Source organism: Staurois parvus, unplaced genomic scaffold, assembly GCF_062004578.1.
Source record: "Staurois parvus isolate SC_StPar_1 unplaced genomic scaffold, SC_StPar_1.0 ptg000058l, whole genome shotgun sequence".
Classification (NCBI taxonomy): Eukaryota; Metazoa; Chordata; class Amphibia; order Anura; family Ranidae; genus Staurois; species Staurois parvus.
In genome coordinates, this window is record NW_028317854.1 from 6,284,956 (window position 1) to 6,306,502 (window position 21,547).

Consider the following 21,547-nt stretch of genomic DNA (forward strand, 5'->3'; position numbering starts at 1 on the left):
CAGCCGCGCTTCCTGGACCGGATCGTCGTGGGACAAGGACCGGAACCAGGTAAGGTACAGCAGCCCCTCTGCCCACCCCTGTACTTAGTGTCCGTTGGAGGAGGAGGGGGGCGCCGCCCCTCGAAAAAGTGCCGCCCTGACACCGGCTCGCCGTATACCGGCGTATAAGACGACCCCCGACTTTTCAGAAGATTTTAATGGGTTGAAAAGTCGTCTTATACGCCGAAAAATACGGTAAATTTATGACAAAATTTGAGTTTACTATAATTTTTTTATAGCCAAAAGTAAAAAACATTGTTTGTTTTTTTTTCAAAATTTTCAGGCTTTTTTTGTTAATAGCGCAAAAAATAAAAAGCGCACAGGTGCTCAAATACCACCGAAAGAAAGCTCTATTTGTGTGAAAGAAAGGACATACATTTCGTTTGGGTACAGCTTTGCATGACCGCGCAATTACCAGTTGAAATAGTGCAGTGCCAAATAGCAAGAAAAAAAGCCTGGTCAGGAAGGGGGGGGGGGTAAATCCTCAGGAGGGCAAGTAGTTAAAGAATTATATTTGTTTTTTTCTAAATTTATTAAGGCACTTATCTCCAGAGCCCATACAATATTTACTTTCCACTCAGATACACCACAATAACTTGAAGGATGATTTGTTGGTTTTCTGATTTCTTATCAGAAAAGCAACCAAGTTCAGAAGCTGCTCAGATGATGAGTGCTGAAGCCTCAATCCTGGCATACTGATCAGTAGGAGGGGGCGGGGAAGAAGGATGGAGCTAGGTAATCACAAGAACCAACACAAAACACAGGGAGGGGGGAGGCAAAGGAGAGGAAGGGAAATGCAGAGATCATGGTCACACTCACTTTCTTAAACACATCAGCATGCTCAGTGCTGATAAGCCAGACTAAAGCTGCTTGTTTCCCCCTGTAGTAAGGTGCATGGCGTCTTGAGGCTGATCATCTGCTTGCTCGCAGCAGGGCTAACTGTCAAAGAATACCACCTGCCTGGCACCCAGAACCGCAAGTCCCGCTGTCAGCCAATATGATTTGCACATCCCTGGGTCTCATGCACAATGGACATCAAAAACACAGCTTTTAAGGGTGTTTGGCTTTTTTTGTGGCCCTAAATGCTCCTCTATTCTAATCTATGTGTCCATGCACACATAGGCATTTAAAAAGGCAGAACTCTCTCCCCCCCCCCCAAAAAAAAAAAACACATCATTGGCGCATTCAGGAGAGAAGCATTTGAGCAGAAAAAAAAAAAAAAAAAAAAAAAACACCCGACAAGCGCAAATATGCCTAAACGTTAGGTGCATTTAGCGCTTGAGCATTTTATTCATTTCAATGGCCACAATAAAATTAATATTTGGGCCAATTAAATGGATGAACGCCCAAAAGTTTGACATGCCTAAATATGTTTGCAAAATGTGGCTTTCTCCTGCCAGGAGAAAAAGCATTCAGAAGAGCTGGGCAAATGCCCAGTGTGCATAAGGCCTTCTACTTAAGTGATAAACAAATACAAGTCTAGCAGGTTGTGTCCTTACCAGTGGTTTCCCCATTCAATCATGGTTCCAGGCTGGAAGAGAAAAAAAGCATGTCCCATGTAGCACAATGGAAGTGTATGAACGATAGAGCTAACAATGTTACCTAGTTAAATCAGTCTTATTTAAATGACAAAACGTGCTATATGTGTGCAGCAAGATGCTGGTGCCAGAAAATGAGTATGATCTACTATGCCCCAGGCTCTGCTACTGAGAACTGCTAATCTCTCAGTATTTTATTTTGCTTTCCTTAACTCTTACCTTATGCAAGAAACAGGTTGTCATTATGCTTAAAAAATGACATTACCAATCACAGCATTCTAAATGTACTTAAAAGGGAGTTTGAAACTTCAATTTCCTCAAACATCAGAGAAACCCTGTTTAAAAGGTATAGAACTCATAAAGTGGGTATTAAGATGCTTGTAAGAAAATAAGATTTAAAAAATTTGGCCTGGTCTAGTTTCAACACAGCATTGAAGAAGGTGATACAGAACACACTGTAGGTTACCTTCTAAGTAGTCCAGAAGCTACAGTTGCAGAATTGAACTGAAACCTGATGTATTTACCATCATAGTTGCTACTACCCAACAGTGGAGTTTCAGTACGGTGTGAAATCATCATTTCAAGTGTCTAAACATAAAAGTAAGGCTAAGGTGTCTTGGCATCACATGTAATATATTTATTAGTCACATCTCTCATTCTACAACTGCAGCCAGCACAACTATTGCTCTGAAAGCTAATACTGTCTCAGTTGACAGACTTTCTATCGGACACAGGAAAATCCTAGTATTTTTCCCAAAATGTAAACATATTTGTCTGCAACACCGTATTAATACAAGTAAAAACATGGACTATTCACATATTTTTATAAAGAAAAATATACCTACCCTCAGCTGGTAGGACCTCAGCTCATATATGTTGGGCCCTTGCCTTGGGACAGGTTCATTCCAGAAGCTGAACTCTAAAAGCAGCTGATTTTTACGAGACAGCAACATGTTGCCCCGTTCTTTGCGAAACTCTGTGAACTCCTAGGAAAGAAGGGAAAGCACAGCATTAAAATGTAAATCACAGCAAGAACAGGACATCTAATATAAGTGGAGGCATTATCAAGCAGGTAATGTAATTTACTGATAAGTCATGTTCTGCCTTACTTTTTCTGACATCTGAAATGGGCACCTCCATGTATTTTTTTCCCCCACAAATCTGGTATCAGTAATAATGAATTAGTTCTTTGAAGAAATGTAGCAAGTACATTATGGAATGTGGAAAAAAAAATAATGTCACTGTAGTACACCAAAAGAGTATGTCAAATGGGTACACCTGTACTGGGTGCATGTAATATTACTTTAGTAGCAGCACCTTAAAGGTACCATAGCATATATTTATTTATATGTACTTTCCCTAAAAGTTACCTAAGGTTCCAGTGAAAACTCTTACTTTTTATAGGGGATTCTTCCAAAGGCCTTGGCAGGCCCCACCAATGACAATTATCAGTTCTGGCAATAAGGTGGTCAGGCACCAAATGCTTTCTTGTGGGAGGAGGCACATCCCTCTGTTAATACATGGAATTTTGAGATCTTGCAGCACTGGGAGTGAAAGCAAGGTATGCTCTGTGTGTTTAAAATGAATGAGTAGTCTAAAGATTCCTTTTCTTTTTTTTTTTTAAACCCTGCCAAGTGCATGTTGGACAAGCTTCTTATATACAATGAATGTCAACACAAGATTTATTTCTCAACAGAATTTTTTTTCATCGAATGCCAGCAGTTGCATATAATCTGTTGTAATTTATCCCATACGTTGTCCATGACAAATACTGTTACTGAAAGGGAGGAAATAGAGGGGCTATTGCACACAAATACTCAAGGCAGAAAAAGAACTTAACCACAAAGATTACAGTCTCAGAATCAGTAATCACAATAACAATCACCATATAGTAGTAACTATAGGGAAGGCTTACCTGGTTTTTTCTGAGTTTACTCATCACCTCTGTCAATGCTGGATATCCTCCCTCATACCTCCACAAGTGAACTGCAATGTAACAAAGTCATGTAAGCCTGTGCACCACACATTCCTTCAGGGTTTGTAAAATGTTTTAAAAATGCAAAAGTAATATTTATCCACTTTATGCATTACTGAGTATTCTTAAAAGTTATTCCATTCAACAGTTTTAGAATTTACAGTAATGTGGTGTGTTCAAGGGAAAGTATGATTTTTTGACTAATGCACCAAAATAGGTGCATGCACTATTTTCTGTAAAGCACACTACAATGTGCTATAGTGTGCTACCCTGCATTGTGGAGTGCTACAATGCATGTCAAGGTGTGTTGGGGTATAATGCAGAATGAAGAGCACCACATCGCACCAATGCATGTGCCCTAAAAACAGAATTGTGGATCTTTTCTAGAAGTTGATTAAAGGAGCATTCCAGTCAAATCCTAAATCATACCTAAACCTGCTCCCGTCCTCATTCTATGCCTTTTCTAACTACCCTGTAAAGGAGAGATGTTTATATTTACCTATTATGGGGGGTGGTTCCGTTCCGGTCACATGATCTCCGCAGCGGCCAGCTTCGGTGAAGAGAGATCACTGACAACAGCAGTAGAGCCTGGGTGATGACTACACCCCGTTGTCGGCTGCCCCTCCTTTGCAGTGAAGCTGGTGCTGGAAACCAATGTGACTGGAACAGAGCGCCCTCAGCACAGGTAAGCATAGACATCTTTCCTTTCACATGGAAATTAGAATAGGCTTAAAATGGGGATGGGTGTAGATTTAGGTATAGTTAGGATTTGACTAGAATGTTATTTTAAAGGGACAAGGCCAGAAGGCATTCTGAAACAATAGGTTATGCCGCAACCAGGAGAATTATGCAGGCCATAGACGGGTTGTTTATCGGCCGAATTTTCATCCGCATGAAAAATCGGCCGATAATCACGCCGTTAGTGGGGCCAGCCCGTCGGCCATTTTTTGCGGATCTCCTCATTTATTTTTATTGGTCATGCTGGAAAATCCGCAAAAAATGGCCGTTTTTCGTGGACATGGGTGGCAGCATCGGCAACGGGGCCGACCGATTTTTCGTTTATCAGCCGAAAATTCGGCCGATCAACGGCTCGTCTATGGTCTGCCTTAGACCATAGGAAAACAATTGTTGAACAAGCAGAATAACCCCTCCCACCTTAATCATGCTTCGGTGTTGTGGAAAAGCAGCAGAAGTGACTATTAGATAGAGGAGTGGGACTTGTGTCCGTTAATGGTTCAAAGAAAAAAGATTTTAGAAGTCAAACATCCTGTTTTTAATTGTTAATTATAGGACACAGAGTTAGATTTCTTCAACTTCCCAAAAAAGTTCAACTGAGGGGTGGTCAACACAGCAAACAAAAAGCAAACATGCCTGCAAACAACACAGTAAAACCGGGGGGCTACTTGCAGCTCAAAGAGCTGCCTGAAGAACCTTATTCCAGAAGCTTGAATCAGTGGAGGCCTAAACATCCACCTGCTAAAACTTCTAGAACATCTGAACATAAGACCAGGTGGCTAGATCCTCCAGACCAATAGGAAGAAGGAATTTTCTGACTCCAAGGCACGGTTTGTGAGCCAACAAGTCAGGGATCGGTTGGGCTTGGGTGTCAGTCATGTGACTGTTAAGAAATTGCAACTCTTTGTAACATATATCCAGAATTTTCAGTTGCAATGGTCGGAAGTGGAATTGGGTGAAGGGAATTTCTTCAACGGGCCACGATCATACCCAGGACAGCAGAAAGTGAGACAGTTTGTGGACTGCAGAGTGCAAATCTAGGAACAGGGGGTCAGGAGTTTCTTGTGTGGAAAGAGTAACCTGGACTAAGCAGCGTCTAGAAGGTGGCTTAGACACTCTAAGTGATGGGTAGTCTCCAATGATGACTTCTGAAGGTTCAGGATCCAACCTAATCTTTCGAGAGTCAAGGCAGTGCTGAGGAACAGACAATCTGGAAAATCTCTTGGCTTTGCAGTGGACAAAGTAACTTGACTGAAAAAAAGGTTTTAATAAAAACAAAAAAAACTGTGGTTGTTTTCTGTGAGAAATCTCCTAGGACATGAGCATGTGTGCGATTATACGGCCTGTTTAACAATTTTCTGTATTGTTGTTGCCAGTGTCTAATTTTTCTGAATTTGATAGTATCACACAGTGTCTCAGAATTCCTTCTGACCCTGTGTCCCTCAATGATCAATTAGGTAAATTTATACTACGTTACACTGAACCAGTCCTGGGAAAATTTCAGGGGCTGGCAATGTTGATCTCGATATGAAAATGCTAGCTGCCTGACAATTCTGACCTACCATCACTGATCCTGAACAAGCATGCACAAAAGGAAAGCTAGAACTCCTTATCTGCACACAGGTTCCAGGTCAGCTTAAATCATATTATACTTTTGTAGATTAGCCACTAGCAATAGCAACGCCATGTTATTAAACAATGGGATCAAATTATTTTCAATGAAATTGCCAATTTATAGACTTGAATTGTGAGAAGAGACAGTAAAGCAAAACCACTATGCAATACATCAAAGCAGGAAGACCTTTTGTATGTAAATGTGTATATGAGGCTCCCCCTGGTACAGTGGATTACAAACTATACACTATACATAAAAGCATGGTGTTTCTAAACATTAATAAATACAGATAAGAATTTTAACACAAAGCAAATCTGTTTTGCATAGATCTTAAAAATAAAAATGAAACATTATATATGAAAAATACCTTCTGCTAGCTCCTCCTGAAGGCGACATGATGGATAGGTCTAATGTTGCATACCCACTAGAAGATGGATCTTGATTCTGGTGTGTTAGGGGAACTAATGGCCCCAGTGTGATCAGTAATTCAACATCTCACAACTGTAAGGGCTCATTCAAATTTGCGGTAGCCCTTTGAAAAAGGTATGCATGTCGACTCGATTGTCAGGAGGTGGTTGACAGGTGGTGAAGAGACAATATGTCGCCTCCTCACCACTTGTTTAAAATCATTACTGCACACGGCTGTAGCAGAGGTTGTGGTCAGTAGTGGTACACTGAACAAGACACAGGCCATTTAATTTTTGCAGGCCACATATCTGTACATGTGCACTGCCTGCTGTCAAGATCACAAATGTTGAAGACTTGATGGGAAACCAGTGTCTCTGAAGCTACATCAGGCATCACCCACCCAGCCTCAAAAGCCCTGTCTATACAGATGCAGCGGCAGGATGGAATGTCTGTATTGTACATGAATCTGTTGCCTGCACCAATATTTGTTGCACAGTGGCACAAGCCAGACATACGAATTCCTCCGTCTGTGTTTTCCTTGCCAGATCAATACAAATGGTAAAACATAAAATTACAGAAATTATATGCATAAATTCCACATTTCGTTTTTTAGCTACATAATTTTTAATCTTTCCTTGAACTGTGGTTGTGAACAACAAAGGTGCATAAGAGCTTGTTCACACTATCAGCTGGGGGTGATAAAACCCCATTGTTGAGCCGCACTTTTACTGCTCCCCAACTTACAGTGTGTACCTGCAGAGGCAGTGGCCAGAGGTGTAGAAATACCATGCTTGCAGCAGTATTTATACCCCATGTCACTTTCAGTGGTCACAGCGCCTTGAAAACACAACCCATTCAAGTTATTGTGGCTGCTCTGCAAACACCCCATAACCGTGGGAGACTGCCCACATTATGCTAGTGCTGGGTTCAAAGGGTTAAAACAGGAGGTACAGAGGTGATATAACGCCTCCTCACCACCTGTTAAAAGTTCTCTGAAGAGCGATCCGAATGTTGCTTATACTTCAGAAACCAAAACTAGCGTGAATTAGCCCTAAAAAAGCAGCACTTCACATTAGAGAACACCAGAATATTAAACATTTGGTTTTTAAATAAGCAATTCAATATCAAATGATGCCAAGAGGCTTATTACACTTGCCTGCCTGATCTTGTTCTCCGTACCATGTATTCCAAGTCCCTACTAGCGTACAGGGATAATGTTCTTCTTCATGGATCTTTGGCAATATCTCTTCGCTTAAATACAACAAAAGTAAAACAATTTTACATGATTACAGCTGTTATGAAGCACTTCTAACAGAAGAGTTGAGTACTCTACATGATATTCTTTTATTTGCACTAACAGTTAATTTTCATTTATTAAATACTGTGAACCATTCTATTATCAAAACAAACTATGCTCAGATATACTGTACATACATTAAATAGCACTTGTTATAAAACTAAATATTGTAATTGTACCAGCTACAGAGACAGCAAAAAAGGCACTAAGCCCTAGTTCACATACGATTTAACAATTTTAAAAACGCATAAGTCGCAACTTATTGTTGGCAATGGAACAGTTCAAATCGGTGTATCCGACTTTACGTTGCTGCACCGATTTGAAGAAAAAAAAAAAAAGTTCCTGCACTATTTTTTTGCGATTTCAAATGTGACTTGCATAGACTACTATGCATGAAATCACACAGATGTCAGCCAAGTTGCACTAACATGTGACTGTGAAGTGGCATGATTTCAAAGTTGGATCCAGTGTGAATGAGCACCAAGTGTGTGAAGATTGTTTTCCTAATCCATCAATAAATGAACATATTTAAAAGACAATTTTGCAGGCAGCCAAGATTATCCATATACATAAAATTTGATCATACAATGACATCTGTTGTTTTTGTAAAATTATAATAGTGAAAAGGTGCACAGACATAAATAAAGGCACTGATTAGCAGATCATGAAGCATTTTGTGCCTTTTTTTAATTGCAGTCTCAGTTCTTGCTGGGGGAAGAAAGGGGGGTTGTTGGGAAGGCAGAAAGTCGGATGATATATTTACAAGTTAACTGTACCAAAGGTACAGTTCAGTTACACTCTTGAGTTGTGTTCCAGGTATGTATGTTTTTATACATACATAGTTACATTGGCCCATATTGTTTTCCGCATACATCAAAAATGTTTCACAAAATTATGTCAGAGGTGAGCCACCAAACTTCATTTACACTAGCCTAAGAGATGTAAACTCAAGTAAGGGCTCAACTACATAAACAGACTCAGAAGTTAGTAAAATGTAGTATTTCTTAAAGGTGCTTCTGCGTTGCATTTGAGTTGCCTTGCTCCCATTTGCTTATGGAGCTGCTTCTGAACTGTATCAAGTATCTTCTGCATTCATATTTGACTTGTATGAGGGAAAGAAGTAGTTCAGACACAAGCATAGGCCTGTGTACATGAGTCCCAAGCTATCATTTGGGTAAAAGAGACTAATTCTGAACAATAGCAGACTCACCAAAGCTTGTTGTAGGCTTCTAGATATTCCGGCTTTACATTATGAACTATAAAATAAAAATGTTTCAAGATTAACTACAAAGCAGATATTCACAGCATTCCACATACATATGTTTAATAAATGCTGATATCTGTTGGGGAAAAAAGGACACTTATCCAGATCTCCCACTTAAAACTCTCAGACCCACTTGAAGACCAGGCTTTTTCTGGCACTTTTTGTTTACATATATTACAATCATTTTTTTTTTTGTGCTAGAAAATATCTTAGAATCCCCAAAACATTATATATTTTTAGGCAGAGGCCCCTGTGAATAAATTGGTGGATTTTGCTAATTTTTTATGTCACATGTATTTGAGCAGAGGTTTTCAAACTAAATTTTTTGGGAAAAAAATACTTTTTTTTATTTTAATGCAAAAATAAACCAATACATAACCAAATTTATTTGTAAAATATAAAAGATGATGTTACGCTGAGTAAATAGTTACTAAACATGTCACACTTTAAAATTGTGCGCACCCATGCAGTGGCGACAAACTGTATAAATTTTACTATCTATAGGTGATGCTTTAAAAGCCTTTACAGGTTACCATTTTATATTTACAGAGGAGGTCTGGTGCTAGAATTACTGCCCACAATCTGATGCTTTGCGACGATTTCTCACAATCGATGTTTGCATGAGTGCACCTTTGCACGCAAGCACAAGGGGATGGGGGCTCTTTAATTTCTTTTTTTTAATTATTAATTTATTGTAGGCTTTTTATTTTTACATTGTTCCTTTACATTTTTTTATCACTTTTACTGCTGTCAATAGGAATGTAAACATCCCCTTGTGACAGCAATATGCATGTGACAGGTATTCTTTATGTTGGGATCAGGGTCTATAAGACCACAAATCTATCTTCTACACTTAAAAGCACTCAAAACACCAAGATTGGTATTTTTGAATGCTGCCATTTACTTCTGAGTAAACCGGAAGTGATGTCAGGTTATATGAAACAGAGAGCTGGCGTTTTTTGGCTTTCCGAACAGCTGGAAAACATGCCAGCTGCTCACTTGGGTCACCTGGTGGGATGGGAGAGCCTGAGAGAGTCACAGAAGGTGGCGGGGGGGTGACGTCCCCTACCGCTGATTGTACAAGCAAACGAGCAGCTAGTTAGCTGTTCTGATTGCTTTTACAAGAGAGCGGACTTCCGGCTCTAAAAAAACAGTACCAGGGTGATGCCTGCAGTTGCATGCATCATCCCGGTACAACCACTTGAAGTCCAGTGACTGGTCGTAAGTGGATAAGCAGTCCCTGCTTGGAACTTTGCCAAGAATGTAGGACTGCTGCCAAGGATGTAAATAGAAACAAGCACATCAAAAGGAGGAGGTTGCAACCTATTTTGAGTACTAGGGTTGTCTTTTTTGTGAAAGACAATAAACCAGAAGTTATGTTAAGATTTATTAAGATACGTATGCTTTTAAAGCCTGAAGGCCACATGGCAAGGATTCTACTACAGTTTTTCTAGGGTTGCCTTTCTTTTGATGCCTCCTTCATCTGTGTCTCTCAATTTAAACAAGCTTTATTTATAAAATCCCATTAAAGCCATATATTGTACAGAAACTTTTAGTGAAAGGCTCCTGCCATTAAATTACACAGGTTAGAGGAGCAATATAATCGTTAAATAAAAACAAATTGCCTTCTAAAAAAAAAAAAAAGAAAGAAAAAATGCTCTGGGATAATGCTCTGGAGAGGCAAAAGTCAGCAAATGGATTAAAAAAAAAAAAAAAAAAATCAAAGGATCTATCAATGCCTAGAAGCAAAGTGAAGTCCATTGTTAAGAAGTGGAAGGTATTTTGTACAACACAAACCCTTCTTCAATCAGGACGTCGCTCCAAACTGGATGAAAGGGTCAGCAGGAAACTGGTCAGAGAGGCTACCAAGAGGCCTACAGCAAATCTGATGCAGTTGCAGAAATTTATGACAAAGAGTGGTCATTGTGTACATGTGACAACAATATCACAAATGTGGTTTGTATGGGAAGGTTGAAAGAAAAAAGCCACTCCTCAAGAAAGGTCACATGCAGTCACGACTGAGCTTTGCCAAAAATGCACTTTAAAGATTCTGAGGCCACATGGAAAAAGGTGTTCTGGTCAGATAAGACTAAAATGTAATTATTTGGCCTCACACTAAACGGTATGTCTGACATAAATCCAATACAGGTCACCATCTAAATAACACCATTCCTACAATAAAGCATGGAGGGGGTAATATACTGTTATGGGGGTGTTTCTTTGCAGCAGGGACTGGAGCACTTGTCAAGATAGAAGGAAAATGGATGGGGCAAAACACCATCAAATTCTTGAGGAAAATCTGTTGAAAGTTGTAAATGGGAAGAAAGTTTACCTTCCAACATGACAATGACCCAAAGCAAACAGCAAACATTACCGCACAGTGGTTGAAGGAGAAAAAGACGAATGTCCTTGCATGGCCTAGTCACCATTAAATTTAACTGAACTTGAGCAGTTCTGCAAAGAAAAGTGGGAAAATACTGCAAAGTCTAGAAGTGCAAAGCTAGTAGAGACATATCCCTGCAGACTAAAAGCTGTAATTAAAGCAAAAGGTGGTTCAACAAAGTACTAACACAAAGGGGTGAGCCTTCTTTTTACTCAGTGATTCTGTTTTTGAATTTTATTTTTTTCTGGTGTTATATCTTTCACTTGGATGTTATAAGTTGCACTGTATAAATACAGTTGGATAAAACAACAACTGTGTGTTTTCATTTCAGGCTGCAAAGCAACAAAATAATTATTTTAAGGGGGGGAGCGATTCTTTTCTATACCCACTGTAAACCATAAACTTATAGGTGATAGAATCATGAATACTCCTCAACTTACTATACTTTTCATGATACACTATTGCAGGTCCTGCGTGCAGTATTTGCAAAGGCATAGCAGTCCATTCATTTGAATGGGCTGCTATACCTACGGGAAACGCAGGGAAAAGGTCCCTGACCCTTTAACCAAAGTGCACCCATAGGACAGCTGTATGGAACCACAAGGTGATGCGGAACCATGCAATTTCATGGTGCCCTAAAATGTGTTGCATGCTCAGATGCGTGGGTTTATCAATAAGAATTAATGGCACCCCCACGTTTCTGCTAAAGAGCTGAACACGCAGGATTTACAAGTGCTTCTGTACCCACAATAGTGTTATCCTAGCCCAGCAATGGGCAAACTACGGCCCGCGGGCCGTATACGGCCCGGCGGACCTTTTAATATGGCCCGCGGAGCTAGGCTCCCGCTAGGCTCCTCTCAAAGTCCGCCCTGAAGACCGGTGTAGCATGAAAATCTGTCTCCTATGAGGATCTGTCCCCCTCGACGTATCTGCGCATGTGCCGGAGATCGCCGATCGGCTGCTAATGCCTGAAACTGGCACATGCGCAGATACGTCGAGGGGGCAGATCCTCATAGGAGACAGATTTTCATGCTACACCGGAACGGCGCGGGAACATGGCGAGAGGAACGCGCGGAGCAAAGGTAAGTGAATTGACACAGGGGGGACTTGGGGACTTAATATGGGGGATGAATAATATATGGGGAATGAATTACTATAGGGGGGATGAATTACTATATGGGGGATGAATTAATATGGGGGATGAATTACTATAGGGGGGATGAATTACTATAGGGGGGATGAATTACTATAGGGGGGATGAATTACTATATGGGGGATGAATTACTATGCTTACTATGGGGGAATATTACTATACTTACTATGGATGACACATACACATCATTCATCTACTCTTGGTCCGGCCCCCGGGTCCAATATATGAACCCATTGCGGCCCTCAAGTCAAAAAGTTTGCCCACCCCTGTCCTAGCCTAACAATCTTTGTGTCTACATTTTTTTATATGCATATGACATATCTTAAATTGTTTCTGTTTTCTATGCTGTTTGTATATTTTGAAAAGAAAAAAAAAAGATTAAATATTAATATTTAATTTTCCCATGTGTCTCGCTATAAAAAAAAAGTTCTACTATACAACTCTACTGTAGAAACAGATGTCACATGCAACAGAGAACTGTAATAATTACATTGTATTTTGTAGAGGTTGCTGGTCTCCTTCTTCGCCAGCAGGTTTGAGTGGGCATCCTTGCGAGGATCGACCTTACGTACAAAGAGGGATCGAAGCCAGCTGTCTTCTTTGGCTTTTTGACCAGATGATGCAAGGCCTCTGCAGGAAAATTATATAGATAGCTATTATTAATATCTTTACAGATACCAATGCATCACATACTGTAACTCTTCTATGATACTACTGCTGAAGTAGTCTGGCGTTGTTAATGCCAGATTGCAAGAAACTACTGGTTACTTTGGTCATATCAGTCTAGTGAAGATGGTCAAATGGCAACATAAAGGTTTATAGGTATGCTCCAATCAAAATTAAGAAGTAAAATGCATACTCCCTCCCTTACAGCCAATCTTCACACTCTTGTGAGTTAAGCCAGAATAGAACAGCTCAACAGGGAGGATTCCTTCATCCACATCAAAATATGTGGATGGGGGAATTGAGTAATCTTTTTTTTTTTTTCGTTTTTGTTCAACCCACTTGAACGAAAAAAAAAAAAAATGCCAAACTTAAGTATAAAACATATCCAGATGTATCAAATGTCTATTTCTCCCTCCTGCTGTGGCATCCCCCCCTTCCTCCGCCACTACATCACTAGCATCATGGCAGGGCTGACAAATTTGATTTTCTAATGGTTAGCGGGGTCAAATTGACATTTGTTTTTGATCACATTTACAAGAAAATTCGAAGAAGCAGAATGGAACATTTATAACAGTAAATTTGTTTCTTATTCAGGGAAGTCCATTTACTCCAACATTAAAAGCAAAAATTTTTTTAAGTACTTTTGAACAACATTCATCAGATCATCAAATGTACTGATGAGAATGTTCTTGCGAGTGTCCATTAGAAAATCTGCTATCGGTTGTAAAGGCAGAAATGCTTTACCTTCATGCCTTCTACGCATGAAGGTAAAAAGCCTTTTGAGTGCAGCTTTTCCCGCCTCCCCCTCTCCCCCATACTCACCTGAGCCCTATCCTGATCCAGCAATGTGCACGAGAGCCAGGACTCTCTGGGCTCTCTTCTCACTGGCCCCTGCTGCTGTCAAACGCAGCCAGTGAGGATGGGTGGGAATGGAGCCGCGCTCTGTGGGGTTGATTTAGTAAAATTGAAGACTGCAATCTTCTGGTGCAGCTCTGCAGAGAAACAATCAGCTTGCAGTTTTTTTGGTCAAAGCTTAATTGAACAAGCTGAAGTTAAAAAACTGATTGGCCACCATGCAGAGCTGCACCAGATTTTGCACTCTCCAGTTTTAACTGTCCATCACCGGGTCCCAGCATGTGATTACTCGCCAGCGCCCATTGATTTCCAAGAATCTCCGATGGGGAGCAGAACTGTTTTGTTTACTACAGTGTCAATGTCAGTGACACCAAGTCAGTTCCCCCCAATGTCAGAATGTCCGCCACAGTCCCGCTATAAGTCTCTGATCGCCACCATTACTAGTAAAAATTAAAAAAAAAATCTCAGTATATATACTATTTTTAAACACTAACTTTCAAGTAAACCAATTAATTTACATGCATTTCGATTTTATTTTTAGTAAAGAATACATTTTGGTGAAAATTTGACAAAATTAGATTTTTTTACTGGACATGTTTAATAGCAAAAAGTCAAAAATTTAGTTTTTTTTAAATCAAAATTGTCGGTCTTTTTATTTTTTGCTTGATTGAAAAAAAAAAAAAAACGCACAGGTGATCAAATATCACAGAAAGAAAGCTCAATTTAAGGGAAAAAAAAAAAAAAAAAAAGGCCGTAAATTTAATTTGGGTACATGACAGCGCAATTGTCAGTTAAAGTAACACAGGGCCATAACGCAAAAAATGCCCCAGTTGGGGGGGGGGGGGGGGGTTAATCCTCAGGAGGGCAAGAGGTTAAAAAAAAAACAAACTTTACAATCACTTTAAGTCAAGTTTGCTTTGTGGAAAACAAAAAAAAAAAAAAAAAAGGGCATTACGGGAAATGAACAGATTTAGGCACTTGTAGTAGTAGGCAAACTCGTGTAAAGATTTTTTAAAAATACATAACTGGAAGAAATGGTGTTATATGTCTGCCTGAAGTTTATCTTTAAATAGCTTAAAAGGTGATGTGCATATAGTAACAGGGTCACACAACATGAATGTGACACATTCTGACCTTGCTGGTACAGCATGTAAGTGATTCAATGACAGCAGACTGACAGTAACGTAACTCCACACCAAAGGGACACCAAATTACTAGTTTAATAAATCCATCCAAAATGCACTGAATGTCTTGCCACAAAGCAGCCAAAGGTGTGACTGTTATAGAGGCCCCTGTGCTTTTGGGAACCTTCAGTGCAGCAAAAATCTTTTTGTAGCCTTCCTCAGATCTGTGCCTTGCTATAATCCTGTCTTTGAACTCTGCTGGCAGTTCCTTTGACTGCATGGTTTTCCTCTGATACAGTATGCATTGTATAGAGAGGTGTGTGCCTTTCCAAATCATGGCCAATCAATTTAATTTACCACAGGTGAACTCCAGTAAAGGTGTAGAAACATCTGAGCAACGATCAAGAGAAATGAGAGGCACTTCAGCTAAAATTCAAATGTTGTTGCGAAGGGTCTGAATACTTATGCCAATGTGATATTTCAGTTTTTTCTTTTTCATAAATTCACAGAAATTTCTAAATATCTGTTTTCACTTCGTCATTATGAGGTACTGAGTGTAGAATAATAAGAAAAAATGAATTTAAACAACTGCAGTATCAGGCTGCAACAGAACGACATAAAAAAAAAAAAAAAAAAAGGAAGGGGGTCTGAATACTTGAAAACACTGTATATTGCTCCACTCCAATAGTCGCTCACACAAATCAAAGAGACTGGGTTTTGCTTGGTTGCTTGGGTATCAAAAAGCATTGCAGTTTGAACACATTAGTAGTGATGCTCCAAGAGATGAGCACTGGTTAATGAGTAAACAGGATCCAATTCAAAGCTAACATATTATGGACAGAGAACCAAATGTCTTCACTTAAACTGTAATTAATCTCATTAACATGCACTTATTTTTCTTATCTTTTTTTCTGTATATAACCACGAGTTAGAAAATAGTTACAAAAAAAAAACAACAAAAAAAAAAAAAACACACATACTGAAATGGACGATTTCTTTCCTTTAAAACACAGAACAATTTCAAACAAACCTTTATTTTAAGGCTCCATGAACACTAGCGGTTGTTTAAGCTCTTAGAAGCTGTTATCAGAATATTTTCTTTCTGCTTCTAGAAGCTAAATAGTGTTCTTCCATGTATCCATGCACACTACCTAATGCCCCGTACACACGATAAGACAATTGGATGAAAAAGTTTGCAAAACCACTGATCAAACAATTTTCTCTTCGTTGATGATCAGGATGTTTTAACCAATAACGATATTGTGAATGAAAAAAATCCGGTTGAACAACAGTGAAAAATGATGTTGTTTCGCATAGGAACAACCGATTTATTATGCGGTGGTATGACGGTTGTACAAAACAAATCTATCAAGCGCTATCATGCATGAGTGGAAACAGAAGATGACCCGGATGTTTATGTCCAAGGAATCCTCGTAAACATGAATGAAAACTCCAAATGTTAATAGTAGATTGGCCTAATGAGATAATGAAAGCAGAATTCTGCATATAATATTTTATGTATCACTATGTATATAGTTAATGTAATAAACTATATTATACTCATAGCTGTTAATTGTTGTGTATATCGCTCGTTCTGGCCATAATGGCATGCCTACAAGGTCACACGCACACTGCATCACTTCCACTTATACACTACGTATTGCCCGACAAACAATCTTTTTTAGATTAGTTAACATGGGCCACGATTTCGAACAACGAACGCCTCTCGGTCGTCGGATGGCCGATCGGTCGATTTTCTAATCATGTATTCCCACCTTTAGGATATTAGCATATTTTGAGTTTCAATGTCTAGGAGCAGAAAAAAAAAATCGTATTTGTAGTTTTTTGGAGCGTTTTTCAAGCAGAAAAAAAAAAAAAAAAAAAAAACACTAAATGCTGCTAAAACTCTCCTAACAGCTTTTTTCTAGATTTTGTTTTTTCTTCCACATGTACTGTAAAAATGCTAATGCTCCTAAAGGCTAATAAAATGCTATGAGCATTTTTTATCCAGTTTTTTTTTTAGCTTAAAAAAAACAAACAAAAAAAAACCACTAGTGTGCATGGAACCTAAACATGGTATTCCTTTGCTGTTGGTTGTACCTACTCACATCACATGCACTGTCCAATTTTTGAGCTTACCTGGGGAAGGGATGGTACCACTATGTACTATGGAAAGAAGGCAAGTCAACACAGGCAGTGTGATTCTTTGGGCAATGTTCTGCTGAGGAACCTTGGGTCCTGCCATTCATGTGGATGTTACTTTGATACACACCACATACTTAAAGATTGTTGCTGACCAAGTACACTCCTTCTTGGAAAAGGTATTCCATGATGGTAGTGGCCAATCCATGGAGGCCCCACCTCACAATTTACATAACTTAAAAGGATCTGCTACTGATAGCTTGGTGCCAGATACCACAGCATACCCTCAGAGGTCTAGTCTTGCCGTGATCACCAGGGCTGTTTTGGCAGCAAAAGGGGAACCTACTCAATATGAGCTGGGTGATCATGGCTGATCAGTGTGTAAGGTCTAAGGGTGCGTATGGTCAGAGAAATGTTCATGTTAGGATCATTAGATAATGCTGTCATAACCTTTGATACTGTACCTTGCGACACGGCAAATAAATTGGCAATGTTAGTCACAGATGTACCAGCTAAGTGGGCACCAACAATTTGCCCCCTTTGAAGCACAGAAAGCTCTGACACAAGTCTGTATTACTAGGAGCGCACACAGTGATTGATAAAAGTGACGCTTCCCACCAGTTAGCTAGGTGTCATCACACAGTGGAAGCAAACGTGTCATCACTTCTGCTGTCAAGGTAAAACGTGGTCACTTTCACACCTGAAAATCATGTAGTGTTTACATTTTTTGGTCTAACCCCTGTATAGAACAGCAAGAGCACCAAAAAGTTTGATGCTAGATGTACATTTGTAGGCTTGTTAACTAACCTGTCTCTGTCTGCACCCTCTGTCTGTATAAAACCTCACCTGAGTGCCCAGCTCCCCTATGCAGTTGGCCAGACATGCAGCCTACTACCTCCCATTTTCATCACTTCCCCCTTCATTCTCTCATTTGCTGTTTCCCTGGCCAGCCTTACACCTGCCCCCAGCTCTGACATCACTTCCATCTGTTTTCCCCAGCAGCCTCAGGAACAATGAGCAATGATGTGAGGAAAAAGTAAACAGCAACAGTATGTAAACAAGGCATACCTGTGTATGAGGCTCATACAGACAGACTCCCCTACGTGCTGATTCGCACATGTGCGGTGCGGATTGAAGCTCAGGTTTTACAGACAATTGACATAGTTGTTGTTCATAGGTTGACGTCAGGTTTACATCAGGTTCAGGACAGAATTAGCTCAGGATCTTATCTTGTTCACATATATACGGTTTAGAAACAGTTCCCATAGAAGTCAATAGCCTTTAATCCACACCTGAACCAGACTGCACTGCTAAGAAATTGGACAGGACTCTTTTTCAAACCGCATTTAATCCACACCGCCAGTGCACCGGACATACACTAGATTGCCAAAAGTATTGGGACGCCTGCATTTACACACACATGAACTTTAATGGCATCCCAGTCTTAGTCCGTAGGTTCAATATTGAGTTGGCCCACCCTTTGCACCTATAACAGCTTCAACTCTTCTGGGAAGGCTGTCCACAAGGTTTAGGAATGTATCTATGGGAATGTTTCACCATTCTTCCAGAAGTGCATTTGTGAGGTCAGGCACTGATGTTGGATGAAAAGGTCTGGCTTGCAGTCTCCGCTCTAATTCATTCCAAAGTGTTCTATCGGGTTGAGGTCAGGACTCTGTGCAGGCCAGTCAAGTTTCTCCACCCCATAGTCGTTCATCCATGTCTTTATGAACCTTGCTTTGTGTAGTGGTGCGCAGTCCTGCTGAAACAGGAAGGGGCCATCCACAAACTGTTCCCACAAAGTTACACTTGGTGCAATGCAGTCAAGCAAGTACCGTTCAGCTGGCAACTGCCAAACCCAGACACATCCATCGGATTGCCAGACAGAGAAACAGGATTCGTCACTCCAGAGTCCAGTGGCGGCATGCTTTACACCACTGCATCCGACGCTTTGCATTGCACTTGGTGATGTAAGGCTTGGATGCAGCTGCTCGGCGATGGAAACCCATTCCATGAAGCTCTCTACACACTATTGTTGTGCTAATGTGAAGGCCACATGAAGTTTGGAGGTCTTTAGCTATTGACTCTGCAGACAATTGGCGACTTCTGCGCACTGTGCGCTTCAGCTTGTGCTGACCCTGCTCTGTCATTGAAAAAAAATTGAACCATAAAGCGGAGGTCCACCCAAAAGGGGAAGTTTCGTTTTAAGGACTGCTCCCCCGCTCCCCATTAAGGATTGGCATCTTTGGGGGCCGGGTACCCGAATTTGACAGGTACCTGCTCCCATTTCCGATCTGATCGCCTAGGCGGTCAGAAACGGAAGGTGTGCTCTCTCCCTCCCTGTAGTCTTTTTGGACAGGTGACAGGTCCCAGAAGACTACAGGACCATTCATGAAGCGAGGCTACTCGTGCATGCGCAGTGGGTACCCGGCTGTGAAGCCGCAAGCTATCACAGCCGGGTGCCCACACTGAAGATGCCGGCCTCCTGGAATCCAGGAGGGCCGGTGAAATGGGCTGTGGGGGACACAACACGTAACCGAGGGACAGGTAAGTGGCTGTTTTTTTCAAAGTCAGCAGCTACAGTTTTTGTAGATGCTGACTTTAATTTTTTGACAGGTGAGTGGAACTCCGCTTTAAGTGCTACACCACTGCCAGACAACTTTATTCTGATAAAAGTCAGGGGGAAAATCTAAAAAGTGGCTAATGCTGTGGTGAACGACAGAACTCATCTCCAGCAGTGCCTGCTGCCAGAGACCAGAGCTGTCATTAATACCTAGTTATATATTCATCTCCTGAGCAGTGTGGTAAGACAGTGGTGGGAAGGCAAGCTGCTCACCATCTCAGCTCAGCAACACAGATCAGAGTAGGACCTAGTGTTATATACACTTGATCCCATGCGGAGGGGGGAGGTGTCTCTCTCTCTCTTTTTTCTACAAATGTGGCTAAAGGAATAACAACAAAAGTGCTTATTTCATCACAAAACTGACATGATCTAGGTGCTGACCAAAAAAAACAGAACACTGAGATTGTACACTGTCAGGCAAATATAAGTTCAGAACAGAAAAATAAATTTCCAACATTTGCTAAAAATCTTTGCAAATTATATTATCTATAAGAGTTTTTTCAACAATACTAGGATCCACTTTAAAGTTAAGGAAGGAATGTTATAGCTGCTTTCCTTGCAAATGATTTAGTATAGTTTCTAAAGAAAATTTTCACTTTGTTTCAACTCACTCACTAAGGTGTGTTACCATGCCCTTTCCTTTGCAGGGTCCAATGGAGCCACCTTTTGTGCACACATCTGGGATCAAACTACAGGATGACATGTAGATGCTGCCTGTGCCAAAACACAAGCAGTCCAAGGTGAAAATACAAAAGATGTGGAAGGGCGGGCACCAGGCATATTGGGACATGCAGTTCATCCACTACTTAATGGCCCTGTAATCTACGGTTTCAAAAAAATTGCTTCTTACTATGTTTTCCTGCCTCTCCTTCTTGGTGGACTTATGTTTGTCTAGAGGTCTCCAAACTTTCTAAAGAAAGAGCCAATTTAGTGTCCTTCAAACTTTAATGGGGGCCGAACTGTACCCAGTGACAGTAAACAATGTACAAAAGGGGAGGAAAAATTGGTGTAAGTAGAAGGAATAGTGCCCCATTGTTGGTGTCAATGAATTATGTCCCATTATTGGTGTCAGTAATAATGCCTCAAGGGCCAGATAAAGGCAAGCGAAGGACCACATCTGGCCCCAGGGCCTCAGTTTGGAGAACACTGTGCACATTTAGTTGCACTGCTCTATGTAAGCTACAAATCTCACAGTTCATGATTCCTAGTCCATCATGGGAGTAAGCAAGAGATGGTGGCCATATTCCTACATACAGTGGGATCATGGAGAATGAATGCAGCCACCCTCTAATAGGAAGTCTGATCACAGCAACAAAAAAGGAATTTAGAGATTCAAAAAGGAGGTTGAGAGCAATAGAAGGTATTTTTTGAGTCAGGAATACATACTTAAAGTATATGTGAACCCTCACCTTGTTAAACAATCCATGCAGAAAATAGAAAATGAAAGGCAAAACATTTATGTGTGTGTATATATATATATATATATATATATATATATATATACATACATACACACACACACACACACACACACACACACACATATACACACACACACACACACACAGTGAGGGAAATGCGTATTTGATCCCCTGCTGATTTTGAATGTTTGCCCACTCACAAAGGTATGATCAGTCTAAAAATCGAATGGTAGGTGTATTGTAACACAGACAGAATAGCAACAAAAAATTCAAAAGAAATGCATGTCTAACAAATGATGCACTGATTTGCAT

General features: G+C 40.4%; 1 protein-coding gene across 1 annotated transcript in view; it reads right to left on the bottom strand.

Moving 5' to 3' along the window:
* The window catches only part of NIPSNAP2 (nipsnap homolog 2), a 48,572-nt gene that overhangs the window by 19,375 nt on the left and 7,650 nt on the right, over positions 1-21,547 (bottom strand). The window contains exons 2-7 of the mRNA XM_089668476.1: positions 12,898-13,037; positions 8,818-8,863; positions 7,467-7,561; positions 3,493-3,563; positions 2,423-2,563; positions 1,539-1,570 (exon numbers count right to left, since the gene is read on the bottom strand). Coding sequence (XP_089524602.1) covers positions 1,539-1,570; positions 2,423-2,563; positions 3,493-3,563; positions 7,467-7,561; positions 8,818-8,863; positions 12,898-13,037 — 525 coding nt within the window. The remainder of the gene's footprint in view (positions 1-1,538; positions 1,571-2,422; positions 2,564-3,492; positions 3,564-7,466; positions 7,562-8,817; positions 8,864-12,897; positions 13,038-21,547) is intronic.